Source organism: Erythrolamprus reginae, chromosome 8, assembly GCF_031021105.1.
Source record: "Erythrolamprus reginae isolate rEryReg1 chromosome 8, rEryReg1.hap1, whole genome shotgun sequence".
NCBI lineage: Eukaryota > Metazoa > Chordata > Lepidosauria > Squamata > Dipsadidae > Erythrolamprus > Erythrolamprus reginae.
This window is the reverse complement of record NC_091957.1, coordinates 36,584,208-36,612,034: the sequence shown is the minus strand read 5'-3', so window position 1 is coordinate 36,612,034 and position 27,827 is coordinate 36,584,208. Positions and strand designations below refer to the sequence as shown.

The 27,827-nt window shown below is 43.4% G+C and overlaps 1 protein-coding gene across 1 annotated transcript; it reads right to left on the bottom strand.

Moving 5' to 3' along the window:
- On the bottom strand, positions 1 to 27,036 carry LOC139170786 (ras-like protein family member 11A-like). The gene is made up of 4 exons (XM_070758294.1): positions 26,758 to 27,036; positions 18,432 to 18,488; positions 5,678 to 5,760; positions 1 to 2,079 (listed from the first exon to the last, which is right to left on the bottom strand). The coding sequence occupies exons 1-4, from the start codon at positions 26,894 to 26,896 to the stop codon at positions 1,612 to 1,614; spliced, it is 747 nt and encodes a 248-aa protein (XP_070614395.1). The 5' UTR covers positions 26,897 to 27,036; the 3' UTR covers positions 1 to 1,611.
- Between the last annotated feature and the right edge of the window lie 791 nt (positions 27,037 to 27,827).

Genomic DNA, 27,827 nt, shown 5'->3' with positions numbered 1-27,827 from the left:
GCATTTGTAACATTTATGAGGTCAACTGTAATGATAAACAAGTCATTCATTTCAAGTGTTTGGACGAGCATAGATAAACTATGGATTAGTCTTCTGAAATAATCCATCATGGAATAAGGCAAAGGAAAGGATCGAGTTGTTTTCTCTTCCACTCTTAAAGAGTTGTGCTGGTTGGTGGCATGGTAGAAACATAGAAACACAGAAGATTGACGGCAGAAAAAGACCTCCTGCTCCACCCAGTCTGCCCTTATACTATTTGCTGTATTTTATCTTAGGATGGATCTATGTTTATCCCAGGCATGTTTCAATTCAGTTCCTGTGGATTTTCCAACCACGTTTGCTGGAAGTTTGTTCCAAGCATCTACTCCTCTTTCAGTCAAATAATATTTTCTCATGTTGCTTCTGATCTTTCCCCCAACTAACCTCAGATTGTGCCCTCATGATGGTGGAACAGGATGGGAGGGAGGGAGTTTTTATTTTAAAAGGCTGTGCTGGTTGTTGGTATAGTGCAGTGCTTCTCAAATAGTGGGGCGGGCCTCGCTGGAGGGTTGCAGAGCGATGCCCTGGGGGGCGTGTGACCCTGAGGAACATGCTTTTTTTTGCCACAGGGAGTAGAGGTTTTTTGCCCCCAACAATAGCACAAAGCAGGAGATATGAAGTGCATATAACAAACCCTTAAGAGACACAATGGAAAAATATTTAACAGGGATGCAAAGAAAGGAGGAGAGAGACGGAGATCATGAGACAAACGTAAGTCTCCCAAAAGCTAAGATGAGGAAATATGATGAAGGAAGCGTGCGTGGCACTTGGCTTCGCTGTGACTATGGTGGGAGACGAGGAAAGACCGGTATGCTTACTGTGAAGCCAAATAAATTAAGGTGTTGCTTAAACACATTACACCCCAATCACGCTGATAAGTCGCTTGGGGTTCTTCAGTGAAAATGTGCCAAATATTGCAAACCATCATCCTGGCAGAGAATTGGGGGAGACATAACATAAAACAATTGAGAAGCCTGGTCTAGTGGGACAGGAAGGCTGAAGGCTCCTCTACAGCAGGAGCTGAGGGTCCTATGGAAAGACCACCACCCATCTCTCTTCTTGTCTTGCCAGCTTCACAGCCGTGTTTAAGACATGTATATGTGCGGTTATTTTTTTTTCCTTTAAAGGCTATACATAAACATACATTTGGCACCTAAACATTAGAGACTACAGTTGCCTGACAGATGGGGAAAGTACCGAGATGGTGACTGAAGCTAAATGAGGGTGGGCAGGTAGAGGAATTCACCTGTTTGTCTCATGCAGGTGAAGAGGCTGGAATTAATCCTGAGAATGAAGACAAACCCCCACCCCATTTCCTCTTGCTTTGGAGCGTAGGTGTCTCCAAACTTGGCAACTTTAAGTCTTGTGGACTTTGATTCCCAGAATTCTCCAGCCAGCATATTGCCAGGTTTGGCCACTCCTGGTCGAGCGAAAGGACTTAAATGTCTCAATTTCCCAGCCACCCTGGTCTCAATTTTGAAAAGGGCTTCTTTACCACCAACGCAGCTGGCAGGCTGACCATCACCAGGCCCACATGGCTATTCTTGGCCTGCTGTGGCCCACCCCGAACCGTCAGAGCATGGTGGCAGTTTTGCCTTTGGACGACAAGGCCTGCTTCAGCCTCCTTTTCAGCTCCTGCATGTTGGGCGATTTGGGCCGGATGAGGTGGAGGCCCCTCCGTTTCTCCCCATTGCAATTCCCGATGATCCGGCTCAGCTCCTGGCACAGCTGCTGGAAGGCCCCATGGACCCCTTCGCAGTTCTCTCGCGCGGAGACCTCCGAGTACGGGCAGCCCAGCTCGTTGGCCAGTTGGTGGCCTTCTTTGGTGGACACCTGCCTGGCTCGGAGCAGGTCCCCCTTGTTAGCCATCAGCAGCAGAGGGATGTTGGCGTTGGGGTGGATCTTCCGGACGTGCTGGTGCAGCGGGCGGATGACGCGGTAGCTCTCGTAGTCCGTGATGGAGTAGACAAAGACGAAGCCGTCGGCCCAATAAATGGAGCGGTTGATCTGCTCCTGGCAACAGATGGTGTCATTCTCGTCCTGCCATAAAAAACCGGGAGGACAAGGATGAAGCATGTAACATAGTTACAGCAGCTAGTATTGCTTATGCTCAGAACTGGAAATTAAATAAGGTACCAACTGAAAGGGAAGTTTTGAGACAAATTATGGACTTTGCAGAGATGAATAATTTGATGTTGAAATTTAAAGATAAGCAAGATTCTGATTATTATAAGATTTGGTGGAAGTTTTATGATTGGATAAAGTGTTAAGAGATATTTTAATTAGCTAATACTGAAAAATTGAAACAAGAGAATTAATTTAAATATTGTTAACCAGATGGCAAAGATAAGAAATGGTGGTAGCACTAAATAATACTTTAACACAATTATTAACTAATGTTATTGGTTTAAATACTGTATATAGAACTTTATATTATGGTGTAAATGATGATGTATATTATGGAGTAAATGAGGTTTTCATTTTAATATACACTGCTCAAAAAAATAAAAGGAACACTTAAACAACACAATACAACTCCAAGTAAATCAAATCTCTGTGAAATCAAACTGTCCACTTTGGAAGCAACACTGATTGACAATCAATTTCACCTGCTGTTCTGCACATTCAACTTTGTACAGAACAAAGTATTCAATGAGAATATTTCATTCATTCAGATCTAGGATGTGTACTTTGAGTATTCCCTTTATTTTTTTGAGCAGTATATATATACATAAAATCCCTATTATTATGTTAGAATGTTTTATTAAGATTTAGATAGAAGAGATTTTGTTAATGCTCATATTGATGTAATGTAAGTTTTCTTATAGTAAGGTGAAGTAAAATATTTTTAGTTAGAGGTTTAATACTTGATGTATGAATTTTACAGGGTTTTTTGTCTAGAAGAGTAATGAGAGATAAGAGCCTCCATTGAAAGTTTAACATGGAAAAGTTTTATACTGTATATGTTTGAGTATAAGTATTGTTTTAGCGTTTGTAATTATGTTTTGTTTTATTTTATGGTGGAGAAAAATAAAAAAAATTATAACCCCCCCCCCCCCCAAAAAAAAACCCAGGTGCAAAAAAGGGCAACAAGAATGATAAAGGAAATGGAGCACCTCCCTTATGAAAACAGGTTGCAATGCTTTGGTCTCTTCAGCCTTGAAAGACAGCGTTTAAAGGGTGACTTGATCAAAGTGTATAAAATCATGCATGGGATAGAAAAGGTGGATAGAGAAAAAATATTTTCTCTATCAAACAATATTGGACAAGGGGGCCCTCCCTAAAGCTCATCAGTAAGAAAGTGAGAACAAATAAAGGGAAATATTTCTTCACCCAGAAGGTCCTTGGTTGATGGAATTCACTTCCAGAAGAGGTCGTGACAGCTGTCAGCCTGGATAGCTTCAAGGCAGGATTAGACAGATTCAGGGATGTCAAGTGTATCATAGGTGGTTATTGAAACGGATGTCCATGTGCCGCCTCTATGTTGGTTGAGGCAGGCAGGGTTCCCTTGAGTACCATTTGTTGGGGGTCAGGGGAAAGGGTGGGTCTTGCCTTCTCTTCCTGCTCAAGATCCCCATGGGCAATTGGTGAGCCACTGTGTGACGCAGAATGCTGGACTCGATGGGCTTTGGCCTGATTCAGCAGGGCTCTTCTTAGGTTCTTAAAGAGCTAAGTGCCAATTGACAAAAGGTCCAAACCAGATCCATAGATTGAGCTTGGCCAGAAATTGTTAAATAAATCAGTTGCTAAATCACTACAGTGCGCATGTGCAGGGGGTGCACGGCATTATGGGTGTAGACACACGAGCACACACTATTGTGCATGCATGCGCCCTTTTAGCACCCAAACCAAAATAGGTTTCCCATCACCAGGCTAGAGATACTTAGTTCCCTTAATTTAGTCTCCAGCCTTTCCATCATCTATGTTGTTCTCCAGGCAGTCCTCAATTTATGACCACAATTGAGCCTCATATTTCTGTTGCTAAGTGAGGCATTTGTTCATTTCCCTTCTTGGACAATGTAGGCAGTGGTGGGCTCCAGCCAGAACGTTAAATTGGGCTTGCCACCACGATTTTGCTTCTGCATCTGTGGAAGTAGCAAAATCGTGCATGGAGCCACAGGTATGCCCATGTTTCGGCATGCGTTGGAGCAAAAAAACCCTGCCGAAACACAGGTGCACCTGCGGCTCTGTGTGTGATTTTGCTACCTCCAATTAAGCCCAATTTAGCATTCTGGCTAGCAGCCCACCCCTGAATGTAGGCATTTCTTCCTTGTGTTTTGTTTTGCTCTTTTTCTTTTATTATTTAAAAACAATGTTTTAAAAAGGCTGGGATGGAACTGCTGCTAAGCAGGCACTGGTTTCTCTATTTATTCCTGGCAAACCAGAGCTGAAACAGGGTTTGCCTGGGACATGCAACTACCTGCTTGTGCAAAACACTTGCCTGGAAATTATAGTTTTGAACAGAGCCCGACAGGTGAGGCTACGTTTCCCTACCGAGGTCTCCTTTTACGAAAGGACAAGACGCCCATTTTCTTAATCCATAAATCCTGGCTCTAAATCTTTATTATCAAGAAAGATGCACAGGGTAAAGGCTTACGGGCCCATCCCACCACCATCTGCCTCTCGCCCTTCCCTGGATTCAGCAATTATGCCAACATCCCTGCAAATTCACCTGGAAATTAACCTTAGGACTGAGCCAATTATGATGTTGGAATTCTAGGGTGGGCTACAAATTTAGAATGAAACAAAGCTTTCATTGCATCTGTTACAGTCCCATGGCCACTTGTGGGAGTAAATGGGAGATAGGAACAATGAGAAGAACTAGTAGTAATAGTAGTGCAGACTTGGTGAATAGTTCGACAGTGGTGAGGTTGTTAAGCGAACCTGGTTTCTGCACTGACTTGGCTGGTCAGATCACAAAAGGGGATCACGTGACCCTGGGACCCTGCAACTGTAATAAATAAGAGGCAGCTGACCAGCAACTGAATTTGGATCCCATGACCATGGGGAAGCTGTAATGGTTGTAAGTAAGAAAAACAATCATGCATCTCTTTTTTCAGTGCCGTTGCCATCGTGGTCACTAAATGAACTATTGTAAGTCAAGGACTACCTGTATTTTGGCCACATTTTATTTATTTATTTGTTTGTTTGTTTGTTTGTTTGATTTCGATTCGAATCGATTAGATTAGATTAGATTAGATTTGTATGCCACCCCTCTTCAAAGTCTCGGAGCGGCTCACAACAATAAAACAGTACAAATCCAATTGATTAAAACAATTTAAAAACCCTTAATATAAAAAGCAATCATACATCTCATATAAACCATACATAAAACAGAAATGGCCCAGGGGAATCAATTTCCCCATGCCTGACAATAGAGGTGGGTTTTAAGGAGTTTACGAGAGGCAAGGAGAGTGGGGGCAATCCAAATCTCCGGGAGAGGAGTTGATTCCAGAGGGTTGGGGCCGCTACAGAGAAGGCTCTTCCCCTGGGTCCCGCCAGACGACATTGTTTTGTGGACACACTTTTGATTGCATCGGTTAAGAGATCAAATGCTATTTGGAATCACGGTCCGAGTCTGCGGAGGGGGGCGGCATACAAATCTAATAAATTATTATTATTAAATTATTCTTCCTACCTCCAGGGAAACAAATGGGGTGTCCTGGACTTGTAAGGAAATCTGTTCTCCATCAATGGTGAATTTCCTGGAGTACAAGGCGCCTAGAGAGGAAGAAAGAAAAATGGGAAGAGAATTAATACATCGTAGATGGCAGGGATTTCTTTGACTTTGCTCCAATGTTGCCCCAGACAGGAAAAGTCCCCTCCCTTTTCTTGCTTCTAAAGCAAGAATGTTGAGAACCAGGAAACACATACATGAAGTTTAATGCATTATTATTATATCAACAATACAACACAGCAAACGAGATCACGATGCTGGGCTTCGTATTTCATCACTAGTCAGGCGCTTCCCACCCAGGACTACGTGATGTAGCAGTTGAATTATGTGTGCCGATCCCAGCAAAGCGGCCTTTTGCAGTTGACAGATGGAGATTTTGTCTATTCCGGTGGTTTTCAAATGTCCGCTGAGACCTTTTGTGACTGCGCCCAGTGTGCGAAAGACACTGGGACCACTTTCACTGGCTTATGCCAGAGTCATTGCAGCTCGATTTTCAGGTCTTCACATTTTGCAGATTTCAATAATTAATAATTAATAATAATAATAACAACAACAACAACAAACAACAAAACAATAATAATAATATATTTAATTATAATAATTATCATTATCATCATTATCATTATTATTACAGGAAGGGAAAAGGAGGCTCCTTGACTTGCAGCCAAAATTGAGCCAAAAATGTATGTTGCTAAGCAAGAGTTTTGCTTCATTTTATGACCTTTCTTGCCATATTTGTTACGTGGATGACTGCTTCCCCATTGACTTTGCTTGTCAGAAAGTTACAGGGGAGGATCACGTGACCTGGGGGTCACTGCAGCCGTCATAAATGTGAATCACTTGCCGAATGTCCGAATTTTGATCACGTGACCACAGAGATGCTGCAATGGTCATAAGTGAGAAAATGGTCATGAGTCACTTTTTTCTGCTCCTTTGTAACTTTGGTTACTAAATGAATGGTTGTAAGTAATGGTTATACTACCAGTGATAGTAATTTTCCCTTCCCTTTCTTCTTCCTTCCTTCCTTTCCCTTCTTCCCTCTTCCTCTTCTCTTCCTCTTCCACTTCTTCTTCCCTCCTCTTCTTCTTCTCTTTCCTTCCTTTCCCTTCCTTTTCCCTTTTTCTTTCTTCCTCTTCCTTTCCCTTCATGTCCTCTTCCTTCCTCTTCTTATTCTCCTTCCCTATATTCCTCTTCCCTTTCCTTCCTTTCCCTTCCTCTTCTTCTTCCCTTCCCATACCTTTTCTCTCTCTTCCTCTTCCTTTTCCTTCCCTTCTTTTCTTCTTCCTTCCTCTTCCTTCTTCTTCCCTTTCCTTCCTTTCCCTTCCTCTTCTTCTTCCCTTCCCATACCTTTTCTCTCTCTTCCTCTTCCGTTTCCTTCCCTTCTTTTCTTCTTCCTTCCTCTTCCCTTCCCTTTCTGTCCCTTCCTCTTCCCTTCTTTTCTTCTTCCTTCCTCTTCCTTCTTCTTCCCTTCCCTTCCTTTCCCTTCCCTTCCCTTTTCTCTCTCTTCCTCTTCCATTTCCTTCCCTTCTTTTCTTCTTCCTTCCTCTTCCCTTCCCTTTCTGTCCCTTCCTCTTCTCTTCTTTTCTTCTTCCTTCCTCTTCCTTCTTCTTCCCTTCCCTTCCTTTCCCTTCCCTTCCCTTTTCTCTCTCTTCCTCTTTGTCTTCCCTTCCCTTCCTCTCCTCCTTCCCTTCCCTCTTCCTCCCCTCCCCATAGTCTCCTCCTATCCCCCACCTGAACCTACTTCCAGGGAATTTCAATCCATAATTCAGGTTCTGCCTTGGGGGGGGATGAAGATCACATCCTGAGAACCTTTTAAACTTCTTTCTTATTTTATTTTTCCTTTTCACAGGACACCACTGATTATTTTTATTTTAACTTGAACTTCTTCCTGCCTGATGGGCAGCCCAAGAGAGCCAACGATCGTTTTTCCTAGCAAAAAGAGCCGAGACTCTGAGGGCCGCTTGGCTCGGTTATCATCAGGGAACATTTGAGGGATGACCCTGCAAAGGTTTCCACTGGCTGCCTTCTCTCTCTGTTGCTAACAATAAAACACACAAAAGAAGAGAGGGGAGGGATGGTTGAATGATTACATTTCAAAAAGCAAAACTGGGTAAAAGGTTTTTTAGAGATTGTTAGAGGCTGTTATGAAACATTAAAGGCTGCATAGCTGGAGGTAGAACAAGCAGGAAGAGGGAGATGGTGATCCCGCTGTATCGAGCGCTGGTGAGATCCCATTTGGAATAATACTATGTCCACTTCTGGAGACCTCACCTACAAAAAGATATGGATCAAATTGAACGGATCCAAAGACGGGCTACAAAAATAGTGAAAGGTCTTCAGCATCAAACTGATCAGGAAAGACTTCATGAACTCAATCTGTATAGTCCGGAGGACAGAAGGGAAAGCAGGGACATGATCGAAACATTTAAATAGGTTAAAGGCTTAAATAAAATTCAGGAGGGAAGTGCTTTTAATAGGAAAGTGAACACAAGAACAAGGGGGCAAAATCTGAGGTTAGCTGGGGGAAAGATCAGAAGCAACGTGAGAAAATATTATTTTACTGAAAGAGTAGTAGATGCTTGGAACAAACGTCCAGCAGACGTGGTTGGTAAATCCACAGGAACTGGATTTAAACATGCCTGAGATAAATTAGATCCATCCTAAAATAAAATACAGGAAATAGTATAAGGGCAGACTAGATGGACCAGGAGGTCTTTTTCTGCTGTCAACCTTCTATGTTTCTAAGCCAGGGTGTAGATTTTTATGCAATGACATTAAAAGTCCATTTCCAGTCTGATTCAGTGATCTGTCTGCAGGAATATGACAGTCTGGGCCTATATCTGACCCATTTGGTCTTTGCGCTCAGCTCCTTCCTCTAAACCAGTCCATCTTGGAGACTTTCAGATGTCTGGACTTCAACTCCCAGAGTTCCTCATCCATCATGGCTGGCTAGGGAATTCTGGGCATTGAAATCCTCACATCTGAAATCCTGGCTGAGGAATTCTGGGAGTTGAAGTCCACACATCTGAAAGTCACCATGGTTGAGAAACACTGATCTAAAATTGAAGTCATTAAAAACTAATTTTAAAAAACTTTGCAAAACTGGCTTGTAGCTTGTTCGAAAACTCTCTGCTCAGCTGGGTGGCCAGGAATGGGAACAAAAGCACCAAAATGTTTACAGGGAGCCAAATTCTCCGGAGCCGACTTTCCATTGTGTCACAAGGCCATGCCAAAAATACTCCTGATAAACTGCATTGCACAAGAGCCTCTGTGTGTAGAACGCACCACCGCCAGTCAAAAGTGCCGCTCGGCTAACTAAACATTGAAAGATCACATTCAGTGGTTCTGCGATCACATCTGCCAGCTCCTTTGGAAAACCCTGGGAAGTCTTCCATCCGGTCTGGGAGATTTGAAGTTTTTTAGAATGGATGTACAAGGGTCGCCCAGAAAGCAATGCACCACGTTTTGTTTCTCAGCTTACAGTAATAGTACCAATGTGAAACTTTAGATATACATTATTTGAATCGTCAGGAGTCCGTGTGTAAATTTTGCGTTTCTTCAGACAGATAGCGTAGTTGCAGCAGTGTTTCGAATTGGCGTCTGTAAGTGATGGATGTTACAAGCAGCATGTTGTCACTTAATTTCTCACTGTGGAGAAAGAAACTGTTGGGAACATTCACAAATTTTGTGTACATTTTATGGAGAATCTGCAGTGGACAGAAGTATGGTTAGTCGCTGGGCACAGAGGGTGAGGCCATTAGAGGTGATTCGCACAGGGCAGAAATGGCTTTGTGACCAGAAAAAGGGGAGGTACTGACAGGGCATACACACCCCTGTGTCTCGCTGGAGGAAGGCCATAGAATGGGACGGAGATTACATGGAATAATAGGGAGTGTAGAAGAAACATCATTCTTTCTTGTGTGTAAGTTTCATTGTGTTCAATAAATAATTGTTGAAGAAAAAAAATTGGTGCATTACTTTCTGGGCGACCCTCGTAGGAAGTCCCCAACTTACAATTATTCATTTGGTGACTGTTCCAAGTTACAACAGCACTGAAAAAAGTGACGTACAACCAGTAGCAGGCGGCTACCGGTATGGACAGGATGCTGCACCGGAAGCAAAAACTGAGCTGTGCACGCAACTTCACATTCCCAGTGTGCTGGTGCATGCGCCCAAGCAAGATTTTGCTTCCGTGCTGGTGCATGAAGCAAAATCTTGCAAGAGGATGCGCATGAGATTTTGGCATGAATTACTTACAGGACCACCTTCTGCCACATAAATCCCTGCAGCCACTTAGGTCCCACAGCGTCGGACTTCTCCAGGTCCTGTCAACCAGACAATATTGTTTGGAGGGGCCAAGGGGAAGAGTCTTCTCTGTGGGGGGCCCGGCCCTCTGGAATCAGCTCTCCCCCGAGATTTGTACTGTACCCTCCTCGCCTTCCACAAGAGTCTTAAGACTCATTTATGCCCCCAGACTTGGGGCGATTAGACCTTGCCCCTCTGACTAATAAACGCGATGCATGGTGTCATTGTACTGTATGATTGTGTATTGCATAGGGCTTTTAGTCGTACTTTTTTAATATGTTAGATTTGTTCTATATGCTTGTTTTATATTTATTCTATGAGCCGCCCCGAATTTTTGGAGAATGGCAGCATACAAATCTAATAAATTGAGTTGAGTTGAATTGAATTGAAAATCTTGTCCGCTCACAAGACGTTGCTTCATGTGCATGCACAGAAGCAAAATCTCCCTCGGATGCATGCGCATGCCGGAGACACAAACCAGTGCATAGCAGGGGGAGCAGCAACCCCCCTCCCATTTGCAACCGTTGCAGCAATTTTCCGACATGTGCACTCAATGGGGGAGTCAGATTCCATTAACGACTGTTTTCCTAAATTAACAACTGCATTGCTTTGCTTAACAACTGTGGCAAGAAGGGTTGTAAAAGGGGGCAAAACTCACTTAACCACTGCCTTGCTGAGCAACAGACATTTTGGGCTTCCTTGTGGCCATAAATCTGAAGACTACCTGAAGGTGCCCCATCCACTCTGCCCTGGCTGTGGAATCCCGAGGGTTGATGTCCATGAGTCTGAAAGTTACCAGCGTTGAGAATCCCTGTTTCTTTCTTTCTTTCTTTCTTTCTTTCTTTCTTTCTTTCTTTCTTTCTTTCATTCATTCATTCATTTTATCAAAACAATATACAGTATTCCTATCTAAAAATCCAAATAATATATCTAAAATGTCTTTAGTTCACAAGAAGTCAGTTGGGGGAAAGATCAGAAGCCACATGAGAAAATATGATTTGACTGAAAGAGTCATAGATGCTTGAAACAAACTTCCAGCAGACATGGTTGGTAAATCCACAGTTACTGAATTTAAACATGCCTGGGATAAACATAGATCCATCCTAAGATAAAATACAGAAAATGGTATAAGGGCAGACTAGATGGACCAGGAGGTATTTTTCTGCCATCAATCTTCTATGTTTCTATGTTTCTATCAATCAATCAATTCAATTTTATTTGATTAGTCAACTGACCATATCAAAGTAGAAATAGTGACCGCATCGATCATCAAAAACGACGACTTATCATAAACACTATACAGTAGTGTGAACTGATTAAAATACAATAAAATTAGATAAAGAGAGTTTAAATGAAATGAGTTAAAATGCGGTGTAATATGCTAAAATTAAGTAGTAAAACATGAAAACATAACTCATGGAAAGGTTTGCATTAAAACAAATGTAAAATACTGATATAAGGTATTCTTAAGTGAGTTCATCTCCTTTGCATACCACCCCAATATGTTCTATAAAACGTGCTCTCAACTGTTTCTATCAGATGCCAATTTGTAGGAGAATTTATTATGTTGCATCCATCCAGTCCGTCTTTCTGCTAATGTAAACCCCCGTCAGCCCCAGGAGACGGATAAGAAGCAGAGCAGGATGCTTGAGTGGGGGCGGGGGTTGGACTAGATGACCTACAACAGGGGTCTCCAACCTTGGCAACTTTAAGGCTGGTGGACTTCAACTCCCAGAATTCCTCAGCCAGCAAAGCTATAGTGTCTGCTGGCTGAGGAATTCTGGGAGTTGAAGTCCACCAGCCTTAAAGTTGCCAAGGTTGGAGAGCCCTGACCTACAAGGTCCCTTCCAACTCTAATAAACAAACTAAACTTAACTAAAGCTGGTGTTCTTAGGGGGGGGTCGTGTTTCCCTTCTTCTAAAGCAGAGGGCTTCCAAGGCAGGGCGGGGGGATCTCCTGGAGACCCACAAGAACCTGATTGTTCCAAAGGGCCTTGGACACATTTGAGTTGCTGAGTGCCAGGAATGTGATTCTCCTTGTAATTTTGTAACTCTGAGTATATACAGTATTGTTGCTCTTTCATTATCTATTATTGTAGACTCTTGTTCCCTTTTTCCCTGCTAAACGGCTTAGGGCTAAAGTTAAGGTTCCCAGTTGTTGGTTTGACAGTTACCACTGCAAATTGATATCATCACAAGAAGGATGTCAAACAAGGACAGATAAAATCTTTTTTTGGACATGAAATTTCAACACAAGTGGCAGGCAAAAAGGGATCCTATCATAGCACAATTAGATCTCAACCCCCTGGTCGACAAATGTTATGTATGGTTGTTATCTGAGTGGGTATGATTTATTTTTAACATAATTGGGAATTTTAGATCAGTTTACCTAGTTTTAATTAATTGGATTTAGCATTGTATTTTATTGTTTCCTTTATATGTTGCAAGTCCTCAGAGAGGGGAAGTCATATAAATCCAATAAATAAATGAATAAATATTATTGCAATGGGCTGCAGCTCTCGCTTTTGTAAATTGCCGAGACTTCCTTTGTCTGAAGCAATTAATAAATTCATTTCAAACAATAAGCAGTTTCTCCAATTTGAAGATCGATCCATTTCATTGCTTCCTTCTTTCCATGGAGTTGATTTGTCAAATTTGCATTTTAGTAGCGATTTTTGCTACTGGCAAAGGTTACACTGGGGTGGTTTTTTCCCCCTACATAATGATCATGAACAAATGCAGACGATTGGGAAGAAGTGTTTTTGCAGCTCACACAAACAAGCAGTGTGTCTTTCACACTTACTTTAAGGTGGTAGTTCTCAACCCTGGAAACTTTAAGACATATGTGAACTTCAATGCCACACACTGGCTGAGGAATTCTGGGAGTTGAAGTCACTGTATCCATTGAAGTTGGTAAGATTGAGAACCATTGCCTTGGACTCGCAGGGGTAGCAAAGTTTGCTCTTCTTTTTTTAAAATTATTTTTTATTGATTTTAAAATATAAAACACACACACAACATACAACAAGTACTCAGTGATTTGTGCCCACCACCAGACAACATTCACACGCCTCCACCAAAATGGGGGCATATATTATATATACCATTTTAACTCAAGAACAATACATATCTATTTACATATTATAAAGTGATTCCAATTTATTACTTGTAGCTTGGTTTCGAATTCTACTAACCATATATCCTCTTACCTTAGAAACATAGAAACACAGAAGACTGGTGGCAGAAAAAGACCTCATGGTCCATCTAGTCTGCCCTTATACTATATTCTGAATTTTATCTTAGGATGGATATATGTTTATCCTAGGCATGTTTACATTCAGTTACTGTGGATTTACCAACCACCTCTGCTGGAAGTTTGTTCCAAGAATTTACTACTCTTTCAGTAAAATAATATTTTCTCATGTTGCTTTTGATCTTTCCCTCAACTAACTTCAGATTGTGCCCCCTTGTTCTTATGTTCACTTTCCTATTACAAACATTTCCCTCCTGAACCTTATTTAATCCTTTAACATATTTAAATGTTTCAATCATGTCCCCCCTTTCCCTTCTGTCCTCCAGACTATACAGATTGAGTTCATTAAGTCTTTCCTGATACATTTTGTGCTTAAGACCTTCCACCATTCTTGTAGCCCATCTTTGGACCCGTTCAATTTTGTCAATATCTTGTCCTAGTCCCATCATCCTTCCAACCCAAGACTATTACCACCTGAGCGCTTTCTAGCGCTGCTTGTTTTATTTCTCTAAATTCTCCCATCGCATTGCTTTTAACTAATACTGCCATTTCCTTTGTAATTGTCCATCATATATTGAACATCCTATTAATATCCTCTTGCACTTTTCCCCAAAAGTTCTGCACTACCGGGCATTCTAAAAGCATATGCATGAACACTCCTTTATCTTGACACACATGCCAACAAGTAATTTTAACATTCTGCTGGAAATGTGCAAGTTGAACGGGTGTGTGATACCACTTATGTAACAAAGTGGGCTCTTCTATGACTTGTGGACTTCAACTCCCAGAATCCCTGAGCCAACCATGCTAGCTCAGGAATGCTGGGAGATGAAGTCCACATGTCATAGAAGAGCCAACTTTGCCTACTCCTGCCTTAGAGTAACCGTGAAAGCAGAGTCACCTTTTTTGAGGTTTACACTGAGGCCTGTACCAGGAGAAGGCCTCTTCCAGCTACTGCAGTCTGCAGAGAGACCTATTGTCTGTGTGAACTGCAAATTGCTTGGTTTCGTCCCAGCCATCTCTGAGTGGTGCATGCCTAAAGTATTTTCCAACTGTGAATAGTTTTACTGTTACTCGGGCCCTCACCACCTCCGTCTTGATTATTGCAATGTGCTCTACGTGGGGCTACCCTTGAAGAGTATGTATGATTGGTTTTAAATTTGGGTTTTTAAAATTAACTTAAATATTAGATTTGTTTTACATTGTATTGTTATTGCTGTGAGCCGCCCCGAGTTTGCGGAGAGGGGCGGCATACAAATCTGATAAATAAATAAATAAATAAATAAATAAAAAATAAATAAATAAATAAATAAATAAATAAATAAATAAATAAATAAGAGTATTCGGAGACTCCAAATGGTCCAGAATGCAGCCACGCAAGCTGTCATGGGGGTACCTCGGTATGCCTATATAACACCTTTGCTCCGCAAGCTGCACTCTGATCACAATTCAAGGTGTTGGTTATCACCTATAAAGCCCTGCGTGGCTTAGGGACAGACTATTTATGTCTCTTGCCACATACCTCCCAGAAGCCTATTAGATCGCACAGAATCAGCCTTCTCCAGGTCCCATCGGCTAAGCAATGTAGGTTGGCGGGACTGCGGGGAAGGGCCTTCTCTGTTGCCGCCCCGGCTCTATGGAACCAGCACCCCCCGCAATGTCCGCACTGCTCCCACCCTACTGGCTTTTCGAAAAGCTGTTAAGACCTGGCTTTGTTGACAGGCCTGGGGGCTATGAAGTTTAACATCAGACCTGCCCGAATTATGTTTGTCTGGTATGTATGTTTGTTAGTTTGGTTTTTTTGGGGGGGGGGCATCAGCCAGACAATGTCCCTTGGTGGGGCCTAGGGGAAGAGCCTTCTCTGTGGGGGCCCTGGTCCTCTGGAATCAGCTCCCCCCGGAGATTCACACCGCCCCCACACTCCTTGCCTTCTATAAAAGTTTAAAGACCTATCTTTGCTGCCAGGCTTAGGGCCATTAGATTCTTGCCCCCTGGCCAACGACTGTAGTATGCCTTGCTGTGTAAATGGGAATGAATGATTTTAAATGTTATTAGAGTTTTTAAAAAGTTTTTTAGCTATATTAATTACACTTTTTAGATATGTATACTGTTTATAGTTTTGATATGTTGTGAGCTACCCCAAGTCCTTGGAGAGGGGCGGCATACAAATTCAATAAATTAATATAATTAATATAATATAATATAATATAATATAATATAATAATAATTTATTAGATTTGTATGCCGCCAAGGACTCGGAGCGGCTCACCGCAAGAATACACCATGTACAAATCTAATGTTAAAAACAATTTAAAACCCTTATTATAAAAAGGAAACAATCACACAACCTAACAGACCATACATAAACCATAATAGCTAGGGGTATATCAGTTTCCCCATGCCTGGCGACAAAGGTGGTTCTTCAGCAGCTTTCGAAAGGCAAGGATAGGGGGCGGTCCTAATCCCTGGGGGAAGTTGATTCCAGAGGGCTGGGGTCGCCACAGAGGAGGTTCTTCCCCTAGGTCCCGCCAGACGGCATTGTTTAGTTGATGGGACACAGAGAAGGTCAACTCTGTGGGACTTAATCGGTCGCTGGGATTCGTGCGGCAGAAGACGGTCCCAAAGATATTCTGATATAATATAATATAAAATTTCTGATCCTCATTTTTACCTTGAATCTGCAAGCATTCCCAAGCAATTCCTTTACTCTTAGGAGAGCTTGACCTTCCATTGTAAGAGGACCAAGCTGTTGCTTGCTGCACAGGAACACACACGGGCTGGATTTGGGGGCAATTCGGGGGATAGAAGCCCCCTCCCGTAAAACCCAACCCCCCTCCTTTCTGCATAGCACTAGAAGCAAACAGAAGCCTCCCTTTGAAGCTGCTCTTTGGGAAAGCCCTCTGCGGCCCCTTTCTTTGGCCAGAGAGAAAAGCAGAAGAGAAAAACAGGGCCTCTGTTTGTTCAGGGGCTGCATGGCCGGATCCTTTGATCCTTTCTTGCTTTTTAATTAAAACTGTGTCGGGAAAAGTCATCTCCCAGCTGCCTCACAATGGAGGCGATGCTGGCTTAAAAAAACCAGGACTGTAAATCACAGAGCTTTGATTTATGACCGTCCTTGCTAGATGTATTTGAAAGTGGGATGATTTGAAAACAAGACATTTATTTGTTTGTTTGTTTTGTCAAGTACGTATTGGTGGTATACAATGATGTAATATTATATTATATTGTTTTATTATATGTTGCAAGCTGCCTCGAGTCCTCGGAGAGGGGCGGCATAAAAGTCCAATAAATAAATAAATAAATAAAATAATAATATTTATATACACGATACCAGTAGGAGAGAAACATGAGGACAGGAGACAGAAGGCACGCTGGTGCACTTATGCACGCCCCTTACTGACCTCTTAGGAATCGGGAGAGGTCAACAGTGGACAGTCTAAGGTTAACGTTTTGGGAGTTAGGTGATAAAACTACACAGTAAGTAGTGAGTTCCATGCATCGACTACTCAGTTACTAAAGTCTTATTTCCTACAGTTGAGTTTTGAATGGTTTACTTTAAGTTTGTATCTGTTGTGTGTTCGTATGTTGTTGTGCTTGAGGCTGAAATAGTCATTGTCAGGAGGGACATTGTAGCAGATGATTTTATGGGCTATGCTTAGGTCGTATTTAAGGTGACGTAGTTCTAAGCTTTCTAAGCTTAGGATTGTAAGTCTAGTTGCGTAGGGTATTGTGTTGCGAGTGGAGGAATGGAGGGGTCTTCTAGTAAAGTATCTCTGGACATTTTCTAGAGTATCCGAAATGCGTTGTGGGTTCCAGACAGATGAGCTATATTCAAGGATTGGTCTGGTGAAAGTTTTGTATGCTCTGGTTAGTAGTGTGATTTTTTTTTATTTTTTTTAATTTATAAAAATTTTATTATTTTAAAAAACAAAACATACATACAAAAAACCGCCCACAAAACATATAACACAGAAGGAGGAGCTCTAATTGCTCCGCTCTTGGTTGAAGTCTTTAGTAAAAAGCTTTTGTTGATTAGATCTAATCAAAGGAAAAGTAAGATACAGTATTTCATATCACTGTTATATACACTTTCAAAATAAAATACTTTGTAATCTTTCAGTTCATTGAGTATTTCTTATATTCAGCCATGTGTAGACCCTATCCAAAGTTTTATAATATTCTGACTCTTATTTATTTATTTATTTATTTATTCATTTATTTATTTATTCATTTATTCATTCATTCATTCAATTTTTATGCTGCCCTTCTCCTTAGACTCAGGACGGCTTACAACATGTTAGCAATAGCATTTTTTCACAGAGCTAGGCTATTGCCCCCACAATCCGGGTCCTCATTTTACCCACCTCAGAAGGATGGAAGGCTGTGTCAACCTTGAGCCGGTGATGAGATTTGAACCGCTGATCTTTAGATCTACAGTCAGCTTCAGTGGCCTGCAGTACAGCACTCCACCTGCTGCGCCACCCTGGCTCTTTCTTCTTGATCTTTCAACCGCCTTGTCATCATGTCCAGCTCTGCGCACTCAATAATTTTCCTAATAATCTCATCTTCTTTTGGAGCTTCTATCTCTTTCCATCTTTGGGCGAAAACTATTCTTGTAGCAACTAAAATATGCGTTGTCAAATATTTTATAGCTTTCTTGTATTTTGGGGGTGACATACCTAGTAGGAAAAATTCTGGGGTCTTTTTGATTTCCTGATTTGTAATCTCTTTTAACCACTTTTCGATAATGTTCCAATATGATTTGGTTTTTGGGCGAAGTCCACCATTGATGATAGTAGGAGCCAATTTCCTATTACAATCCTATGATTAGTTAGTAGTGTGATATTACTGGAGCAGAAGCTATGTAGGATTAAGTTAACTATTCTTGAAGCCTTTTGGGCGATGTTATTGCAGTGGGCTTTGGCACTTAGGTAATTTGATAGGAGTATTCCAAGGACTTTTACGGAGTGATGGTTGTTTGCAAGGTCTTAAGGATTTCTGAATCCTTAAAACAGAACCCACCCATCCTCCTCCAGACTGGCTCGGTTCTGCTTCCTGATGCTGGAAGCTGCCCACCTGCCCTTCCAGACTCTGGAGCCAGATAGACCCAACCCACGTTTGCTTCCATCAAAACCCACAAAGCAGCCGCCAAACGTACCTGTATTGGCTTCGTAGTCCCCAATGAACCTCTTGGTGAGGAACCGCACAATGAGGGCTGCAAGACAAGAGAAAAGACGGGGATGTGTTAATGGATCCAGAAATTGCCATGTTGGGTAAAGAGAGGCAATTAAAGGGACCTCGTCTGTCTCGCTCCCTATGCCATGAATTGCATTAAACTGCAGTTTAATGTTTCCAAATGTAAAATAATGCACTTGGGGAAAAGGAATCCTCAATCTGAGCATTGTATTGGCAGTTCTGTGTTAGCAAAAACTTCAGAAGAGAAGGATTTAGGGGTAGTGATTTCTGACAGTCTCAAAATGGGTGAACAGTGCGGTCAGGCAGTATGGAAAACGAGTAGAATGCTTGGCTGCATAGCTAGAGGTATCACAAGCAGGAAGAGGGAGATTGTGATCCCGCTGTATAGAGCACTGGTGAGACCACATTTGGAATACTGTGTTCAGTTTTGGAGACCTCACCTACAAAAAGATATAGACCAAATTGGACGGGTCCAAAGACTGGCTACAAAAATGGTGGAAGGTATTAAGCATCAAACTGATCAGGAAAGACTTAATGAACTCAATCTGTATAGTCCGGAGGACAGAAGGGAAAGGGGGGAAATGATCGAAACATTTAAATATGTTAAAGGGTTAAATAAGGTCCAGGAGGGAAGTGTTTTTAATAGGAAAGTGAACACAAGAACAAGGGGACCCAATCTGAAGTTAGTTGGGGGAAAGATCAAAAGCAACATGAGAAAATATTATTTTACTGAAAGAATAGTTGATGTTTGGAACAAACTTCCAGCAGACGTGGTAGGTAAATCCACAGTCACTGAATTTAAACATGCCTGGGAAAAACATAGATCCATCCTAAGATAAAATACAGGAAATAGTAGAAGGGCAGACGAGATGAACCAGGAGGTCTTTTTCTGCCGTCAATCTTCTATGTTTCTCCATTTCTATGAATTTCATTATTAACGTGAGAGATGGAAATTCCTCTTGCTGGCTGATTCACTAGATTCACTAGATTCAGTACATTCAGTAACCAGCCGTTTCAGCATTTGTCAAATGGTGGGGTGATTTACTGCAGGGGTCTCCAACCTTGGGCAACTTTAAGACTTATGGACTTCAACTCCCAGAATTCCTCAGCCAGCAAAGTTTAAGTCCACAAGTCTTAAAGTTGCCCAGGGTTGGAGACCCCTGAAGTAGATCGCCCCAGCATTTGACAAGTGCAGAGGTTAAGATGCTTGTTCTTAAACCAGTGTGTGTGTGTGTGTGTGTGTTTGCTTAGCTCTTCTTTCTCCTTCCTCCCCTCCCCTTTCTCCCTTCCCCACTGTTCTGATCTCCGGCTAAGGCCACTGATAATTGGAATAAAGGATTGCTAAATGCATATACAGTATTTGTAAAACACCACATCATCTTTATTTTTATTTCTAATCATCTCCCCACGCAGAGCTCTCTTATCTTAAACTTTGGTAGGCAAGACAACATCAAAATCATTAAAGCATTCCACAAGTCATTCTAAGATTTATGGCTAGTCAGAGTTAGCCCAGAGTAATAAAAACTGCAATTAAAAGCACACAAGGCAAAGCTTACTTTTGGAGCCGCTTTAAGAAACCTCCATATTTCTTAATAGCAGATTGACAACTCAACCCTTCTCTTCCGCTGACACACAGACGTGACGAATTACTGTAATTACTTAATTAATTAACCCATTCCTCTCCTTAATATTTCTTCCCTGACATGTGTTCTCTTCACCTCTGCAAGCGTCTGAAATAAGGATTTACCCATCTAGCATCTGTTTCTCCTTCACTTGAATCTGAACCCATAGAAACATTCTGTGGTTGGTCTCCTCCTCCTCGTGCCAGTAAATCAGGTATTCATAACCACTTTCCGAATCAGAATCTGAAAAATCCTCAAACTGAACACCCACCCCCTCCTTCCCCGTCTTTTATTATTTATTATTATTATTAATTAGATTTATATGCCGCCCTTCTCCAAAGACTTGGGGCGGCTCACAACAATAAAAACAGTACAAATCGAAACAGAATATTATGAGATATGGAACAAAGTGTATATATGGATAAACAAGAAGAAATATTAAAATAATAAATAAATAAATAAGAGAACTGTATTAGCAGTGATATGATTTAAGAGTTATGTTAGAATTAGCATTGATATGATTTAAGAGTTATGTTAGAATTAGTTTATGTATGAAGATTTATTACATAAGGTTAAACAAATTTCTTCTTTTCATTTAAAGCAATAAGTTGAACTTAAGTATTTTTTGAATGTATTCTTTTTTCTGTATTGAAATTTTACTTCTAGAATAAGCGGGGAAGATTCAACCCCATTTTTATGTTAAATGTATGTTTGTCAGTTTTGTCTATTTTAAGAAAATTAATAAAAATATATTGGAAAAAAAACCCCAGTACAAATCCAATAGTTAAAAGAATTTAAAACTCTGAATATAAAAACAATCATACATCTCATACAAACCATGCATAAAACGGAACGGTCCAGGGGAATCAATTTCCCCATGCCTGACGACTGAGATGTGTTTTAAGGAGTTTGCGAAAGGCAAGGAGGGTGGGGGCAATCCTAATTTCTGTGGGGGAGTTGATTCCAGAGGGTTGGGGCTGCCACAGAGAAGGCTCTTCCCCTGGGTCCCACCAGACGACATTGTTTTGTCGATGGGACCTGGAGAAGGCCAACACTGTGGGACCTAACTGGTCGCTGGGATTCATGCAGCAGAAGGCGGTCTCCATCTCCTTCCCCTCCTCTCCCTTCTTTCTCCATCTCCTTCTCCCCCTCTTTCCCCTTCTCTCTCTTCTCCTTCTTCCCCTTCTTCCATCTCTTTCCCCTTTTCATCAAACTGAAGGTCTCCCCAACGTTTCACCTCTGCCTGAAGTTTCTTTCTCTTGAACCCCTGGCCAAAGGCTCTTGTCAGGGAGGAAGCCTTTCCGAGTTCAGCTGCGAGGTCTCTCTTCCCCATCTCCGGCAGCCCAAGCAAACCCACAGTTCCACATGATGGACGGTCCCAGTGGGAGGTGTGTGTTTTGTGTGTGTGTGTGTAGAGACTGGGTGCTACTGGAAGTTAGGCCAGGAGAACTTTTTGCTATAAATTTCCCATTGTGTTTTCACACATTGAAAAAGTTCCTGTTGTGTCGATTTCTCTGCCCCCCCCCCCCGGCTTTCTCGCATTCTTTCACCAGGGGAGGCTGGGAAAAGGTGACCCTTCACCACGGTGTCACCCTTGTCACAACTCATTGTACTTCCTTGACAACATGGAATTCCTCCCAGCAGAGGTGGGGGGAATTTTTCTTCTTCTTCCTGCCCAGCTTTGAGGAAACGGACCACAGGACCGCACGTGAGAACCAGGTGTTTTTTCTCCAGCCCCAGGCAGGCCAGGGAGAAGCGACCGGCCCTGCCTGAGCTCCGCTTTCCTGCCACTTGGACGTGGGTGGCTGGACGAGGAATCATCCCATGGAGGAGGCTGAGCCTGCATGGGAAGATCCGAGCATGCATGCAAAGCCTCAGAAACAGTTTGTTCCCTGGACTTCCCCTGTGTGAAAGATGATGACGTTCCCTGGGAAGAAGGGAGGAAGGAAGGGAGGAAGGAAGGGGGCAGTTAACCCTTGGACTCCCCACTCATTTTCCCATGGAGTGGAGATCCAGCTTGTCTGCATAAACATGCCTCAACTTTGGCCTCTTTAAGATGACAACAACAGAGTTGGAGGTCTTCTAATCCAGTCCCCTGCTTATGCAGGAGACCCTATACTACTTCAGACAAATGGTTATCCAATATCTGCTTAAAAAATTCCAGTGCTGGAGCATTCACAACTTCTGGAGGCAAGCTGTTCCACTGATTAATTATTCTAACTGTCAGGAAATTTCTCCTTAGTTCTAAGTTGCTTCTCTCCTTGTTTAGTTTCCACCCATTGCTTCTTGTTCTACCCTCAGGTGCTTTGGAGAATAGCTTGACTCCTTCTTCTTTGCAACCTCTGAGATATTGGAAGACTGCCATCATGTCTCCCCTGGTCCTTCTTTTCATTAAACTAGACATAAACCCAGTTAAGCACATATATACACAAACACCGGTTTAAGAACAAGCATCTTAACCGCTGCATTTGTCAAATGATGGGATGATCTACTGCAGGGGTCTCCAACCTTGGGCAACTTTAAAACTTGTGGGTTTCAACTTTGCTGGCTGAGGAATTCTGGGAGTTGAAGTCCATAAGTCTTAAAGTTGCCCAAGGTTAGAGACCCCCGCAGTAGATCATCCCATCATTTGACAAACGCTGAAACAGCTGGGTACTGAATCTACTGAATCTAGTGAATCAGCCAGCAAGAGGAATTTCTATATACAGTACCTGGCATATAGAGTCTCTTGCTTGAGCAGGGGGGTGGACTAGAAGACCTCCAAGGTTCCAACCCTTTTCTTCTTAGGACAGGGGAAGACAAAGTTGGCTCTTCTATGACTTGTGGACTTCAACTCCCAGAATTCCTGAGCCGTGCTAGGTCAGGTATTCTGGGAGTTGAAGTCCACATGTCATAGAAGAGCCAACTTTGCCTACCCCTGTTCTAGGAGAAGGCTCATTCAGGTCTCAACACCCTCTGACCAGTGAAGGGCTGCATTTTTTTTTTACTACCATACTGTGGGCATGGCTTAGGGCCATGTGACCAGGTGGGAGTGGCTTGATCATGTGACCAAGAGGAGTGGCTTAAAGGTCACATGACTGGCTTAAAGGTGTTATGCCTGGCCAACGGGCCACCCTACCAAGGCAATTAAACAAACAAACAAACACACACACACACACACACACAAATCTTGAAAAAAGGCAAAAGGTTTCTTTATGTACAAATGGCTGCAAGCGACTGCAAGAGAAATGCTGGTTTATCAGTCCAAGGGTCAGAGTTAATTACTCAAGGCAGCAACAGAAGTCTTTCTGGTTTACGTCAGCCAATTACTCAGTCAGTATCTTCAAAGGTGTCCAAAGGAACAATGAAACCGCAAGCATCAATGTTTCTCTCAAAAATCTGAACGACAAATTCCCACACCGCCTGCTGCATGCCCTTCCCTTTTTAACTCTGTAGCAGCATCTTTGATTCCTGACAGCTGTGACTTAGAATCTCTTTCTGCGTCTGTGCAGCTGCTCCTGGCGTCCCAGCATTCTCCTGACCCGGACATTTAGCATGGGATCATTCATTGCCCCTTCCTTGTCAGACTCAAATGAGACTCTGACTGGAGATCTTACAGTCTCTGCTGGCCTCTGTGCCTCTCCAGCCCTTTCCACACCCCCTTCTCCTTCACTGTCTGGCTCCTCAATAAGCCAGGCAGGTCTTCTTTGATCTGACGGACCCGGCTTCTCTGAAGCAAAATCAGTGGCCGGAGGAGCTGGCCTTGAGCCAATCACAACAAAGGTGGCCAACTTTACATCACTCGTGTCAAGGGTTTAGGCTTAGGGTGCCTGGTCTCTCTTCGCCTCAAAAAGATACGATTTCCCTCTCTGTTTACTATTACTGAACATCCAAAATATACTCTTTAATTCTACGTATATACGCCATGTGTGTACATACATATTACACACAGGCTCACAAAAACATACATTATCTACTATACTGCTCAAAAAAACAAAGGGAACACTGAAAGAACCCATCCTAGATCTGAATGAATGAAATATTCTCATTGAATACTTTAGTTCTGTACAAAGTTGAATGTGCACAACAGCAGGTGAAATGGATGGTCAATCAGTGTTGCTTCCTAAGTGGACAGTTTGATCTCACAGACGTTTGATTGACTTGGAGTTATATTGTGTTGTTTAAGTGTTCCCTTTATTTATTTTTTTAAGCAGTGTATATAAACTGTATGTGTATGTACACACACACACACACCCGCACACCCAGCTCTTCTAAAATTATATACATTCAACCTCATTTACCCAGAGCCCAGAAGGGGAAAAAAAGAAAAAAAAGCAATGTTTTTTTTCTACCAGTTCCAGATTACACCCATAGGAGCCCCTCACTGCCTCTAACCACCCACCCACCCTGCTCGCAGCTTCAGATGGCCTGAGGTCAATGGGGCATTCTTTCATCCGTGGCTGATTTCCACCACCCGGAGTGATTTCTCATTTGAACCAATCCAACACAATGCAAGCGGTGGCGGGCGGGTGGGGGGGGTTGCTTTTAAAATGCCCAGCCTTGGCTTGTTTGCCCTGACTTTTCCTGGCCCAGATCTGGCTCCTTTCCCTGGGAAGGGGGGGGGAGGAAATCTCCTGCGTCCCTCAAAAAGAAGCCGAGCTCCAGACTAGTACCTTCTATCAAACATTAATCCAGCCCTGGCTGAAAGCACAGCAGGGCAGAAGGAGGGGGCGATGGTGGAGGAGGAGGAGGAGCGGGGGTGGGGGGGAGGGAGGGAGCCTGCGGAGGTGGGCTGCTAAGATGGGACTGGGACATGGGCTCAGCCCCCCCCCCTCCGTGGCTCTGAGGGTTAGGGTTAGGGTCAGCCCTCCCTCTTCCTCCAAGAAGAAGTTTTGAAGCTCGCAGTAGCCCTCAATTTGCCACAGTTCATTTACCGAACGTTCAGAGATACAACATCACTGCAAAAAAAGGGACCATTTTCCATGCTGACAACCATTGCAGCCTCCCCCAGGTGCTTGGCAACTGCTTCGTATTTATGACGGTTGCAGCATCCCAGCATCATGTGTTCACTTTTGGAAGCCTTCTGATGAGCAAAGTCAATGGAAAGGTCGGACTCCATGAACGAAGGGATGGTTACTAATTTAATAAATGCAATGATTCACTTAACAACTGTGGCAAAAAAAGGTGTAAAATGGGGCAAAAATCACTTGACACATGTTTCGCTTAGCAACATAAATTTTGGGTTCAATTTTGGACAACTGAGGACCACCTGTACATCTGCTGCAGGCGTAAGGACAACCTGAGTCACTAAGGACGGTCAGCGGTTTAACAGAGACATACGTTTGTTTCAGAGGGGGGCTGCTAAGGTGGGATGGGGTGGTGTGCTCGCCCCCATGGCTCAGAGGGCCAGCAGAGTCCAGCGCAATTCTGCCTCTGCACCTGGGCAGGTGGGGAAACCGCGCGCGGACACGCAGTCAACGATCCACATCAGAGAAGGGAGAAATGAATCGAAAAGTCCTCATTTCAGGTTCACTCTGTCCAGTATTTGGGAGACACACCTTGCTGGGTGTCTGCTGAGATTAAGAATGAACAATAAAATGCATGTTTGAATTGGAGGAAAGCTTAAGCATCATTAAGGCTCAGGTGGGCAGAAGGCAAACAGTCAAAAACACAGGACAAAAATAGAACTCTAACTGTTAAAACATTCTTTTGGAGTATTTTAAAGGTTAATGGCCATTGAATGGCCCAACTGGGCCCCGGTAACCTTTGCAAAATATGCCCATTTACATACATGCGTGCATATTATATGTGGGAATTGGACACCACACAGAATTGTCTGACCAGGACTGAGATTAGGTGACAACAAATCTGATCTGTCAAAGGAATAGAATAGAATAAAATAGAATAGAATTTTTTTGGCCAAGTGTGATTGGCCAAACTACATAAAAGAGAAAGATACATTTGTCAAGAATCATGTGGTACAACACAATGATTGTCATAGAGGTCAAATAAGCAATGAAGAAACAATCAATATTAATACAAATCTTAGGATATAAGCAACAAGTTGCAGCCATACAGTCCTAAGTGGGAGGAAAAGGATGATAGGAATGATGAGAAAAAAACTAGTAGAAATAGAAGTGCAGATTTAGTAAAAAGCCTGACAGTGTTGATGCCTGTGTGGGTGCACTCAATGTGTGGCGTGGGCCTTTTTCTCAATTTCTGACACAGCTGGATGGAAGACCACCTGGTAGGCTCTGGAGATTGCCAGCATCCAAACAGGCTTGAAGAGGAATGGACCGAGAAGACCAAAAACTTTTGGGGTGTTTTCTTTGTGAGGGTCCTAAAATGTAAGCCAACAATCCATGATTGACAGGACTGAGGACTCGACCGCCAAAGCCTCTCCAAATACTGGACGCGTTGAACCTGAAATCAGGACTTTTCAATTCATTTCTCCCTTCTTTGGTGTGGATCTTTTAACTGCGTGTCCACACTGTTTTCCCCACCTGCCCAGGTACAGAAGCAGAATTGCGCTGGACTCCACCGGTACCCAGAGCCCCGGGGGGGGGGCGAGCATCCCTCCCCGCCCCTCCTGAGCAGCCCCTCTCTGGAGGGAGGAAGGGGAGGGAAGCGCGGCTCTTCCTGGGGAGGGCAGAGGGGAGGGAAGGGTTGGGTTTTCAGGGCACTCACCGGTCTTTCCCACGCCGCGGCCCCCGAGGACCACCAGCTTGATGACTTTGGCGGGCGCGCACTCCGGCAGCGGGCCCTCCGGGATGGGCAGCAGGAGGAAGCCGGCGGAGGGTTGGGACATGGTCGCCCGGGCGGGCATGCCAGGGGGGGAGTCCCGCCGGGGGCGCTCCTGCAGAAGAGAGCAGCTTCGGGCATGGTCAGCCGAGCGGCATGGCCGGAGGAGCCCCTTCCCCGCCGCGCCTCCGCTGCAGCCTGCCCGGGAAAGTTCGCCCCGCTGCAAACTCCGAGGCGAAGCGGACGCCTCGGCCAATCAGAGAGGCCGGGCCGGCATTCCAGCGGGAGGGGGGGCGGCAGACGGACCGGGCCTCCCGCTCGCCCCTCCCCGCCTGCCCCCACCCGGCTCGGCTCTGCGGACGGCGCCCTGGAGAGGATGCGGGGTGTGTGGGTGTGTGGCAGCAGCCCTGGAGCTGGAGAGGGGGAGAAGGAGGGGGAGACAGGGCTTGCTCGGGGAGGGGGCCTCTGCAGATGAAAATCCCCCCAGTACCAGCGTGCCTTCGCTCCCCTCTCTTGATATTTCTTTTTCTAGCATCATGTACGTAAGTGCGGTATTAGTATATCTTTGTATACAACCAATACATACTTGACAAAATAAATATAAATACATTAATTAATTAATTAATTAATTAATTAAAGAAAGAAGAAAGAAGAAAGAAAGAAAGAAAAAAGAAGAGAAGAAAGAAAATGAAAGAAAGAAGAAAGGAATAAAGAATGAAAGAAAGAAAGAAAGAAAGAAAGAAAGAAAGAAAGAAAGAAAAAGAAATTCACCCAAACCGAGAGGGGCTGAGAAGTCCAGGTCCCCCTTGCACAAACCCATCCCTCTTTCCCTGTGAGCTAAACGGGGTGGGGGTTCTGGAGTAGAAGGCACCCCCCCACACACACACTTAATTCCTTGTCCCTCCACAGCAGTGTTCCTCAGCAACTGTAAGATGCGTGGACTTCAAGTCCCAGAATTAAGAAGAGCAACAAAGATGATGAGGGGACTGGAGGCTAAAACATATGAAGAACGGTTG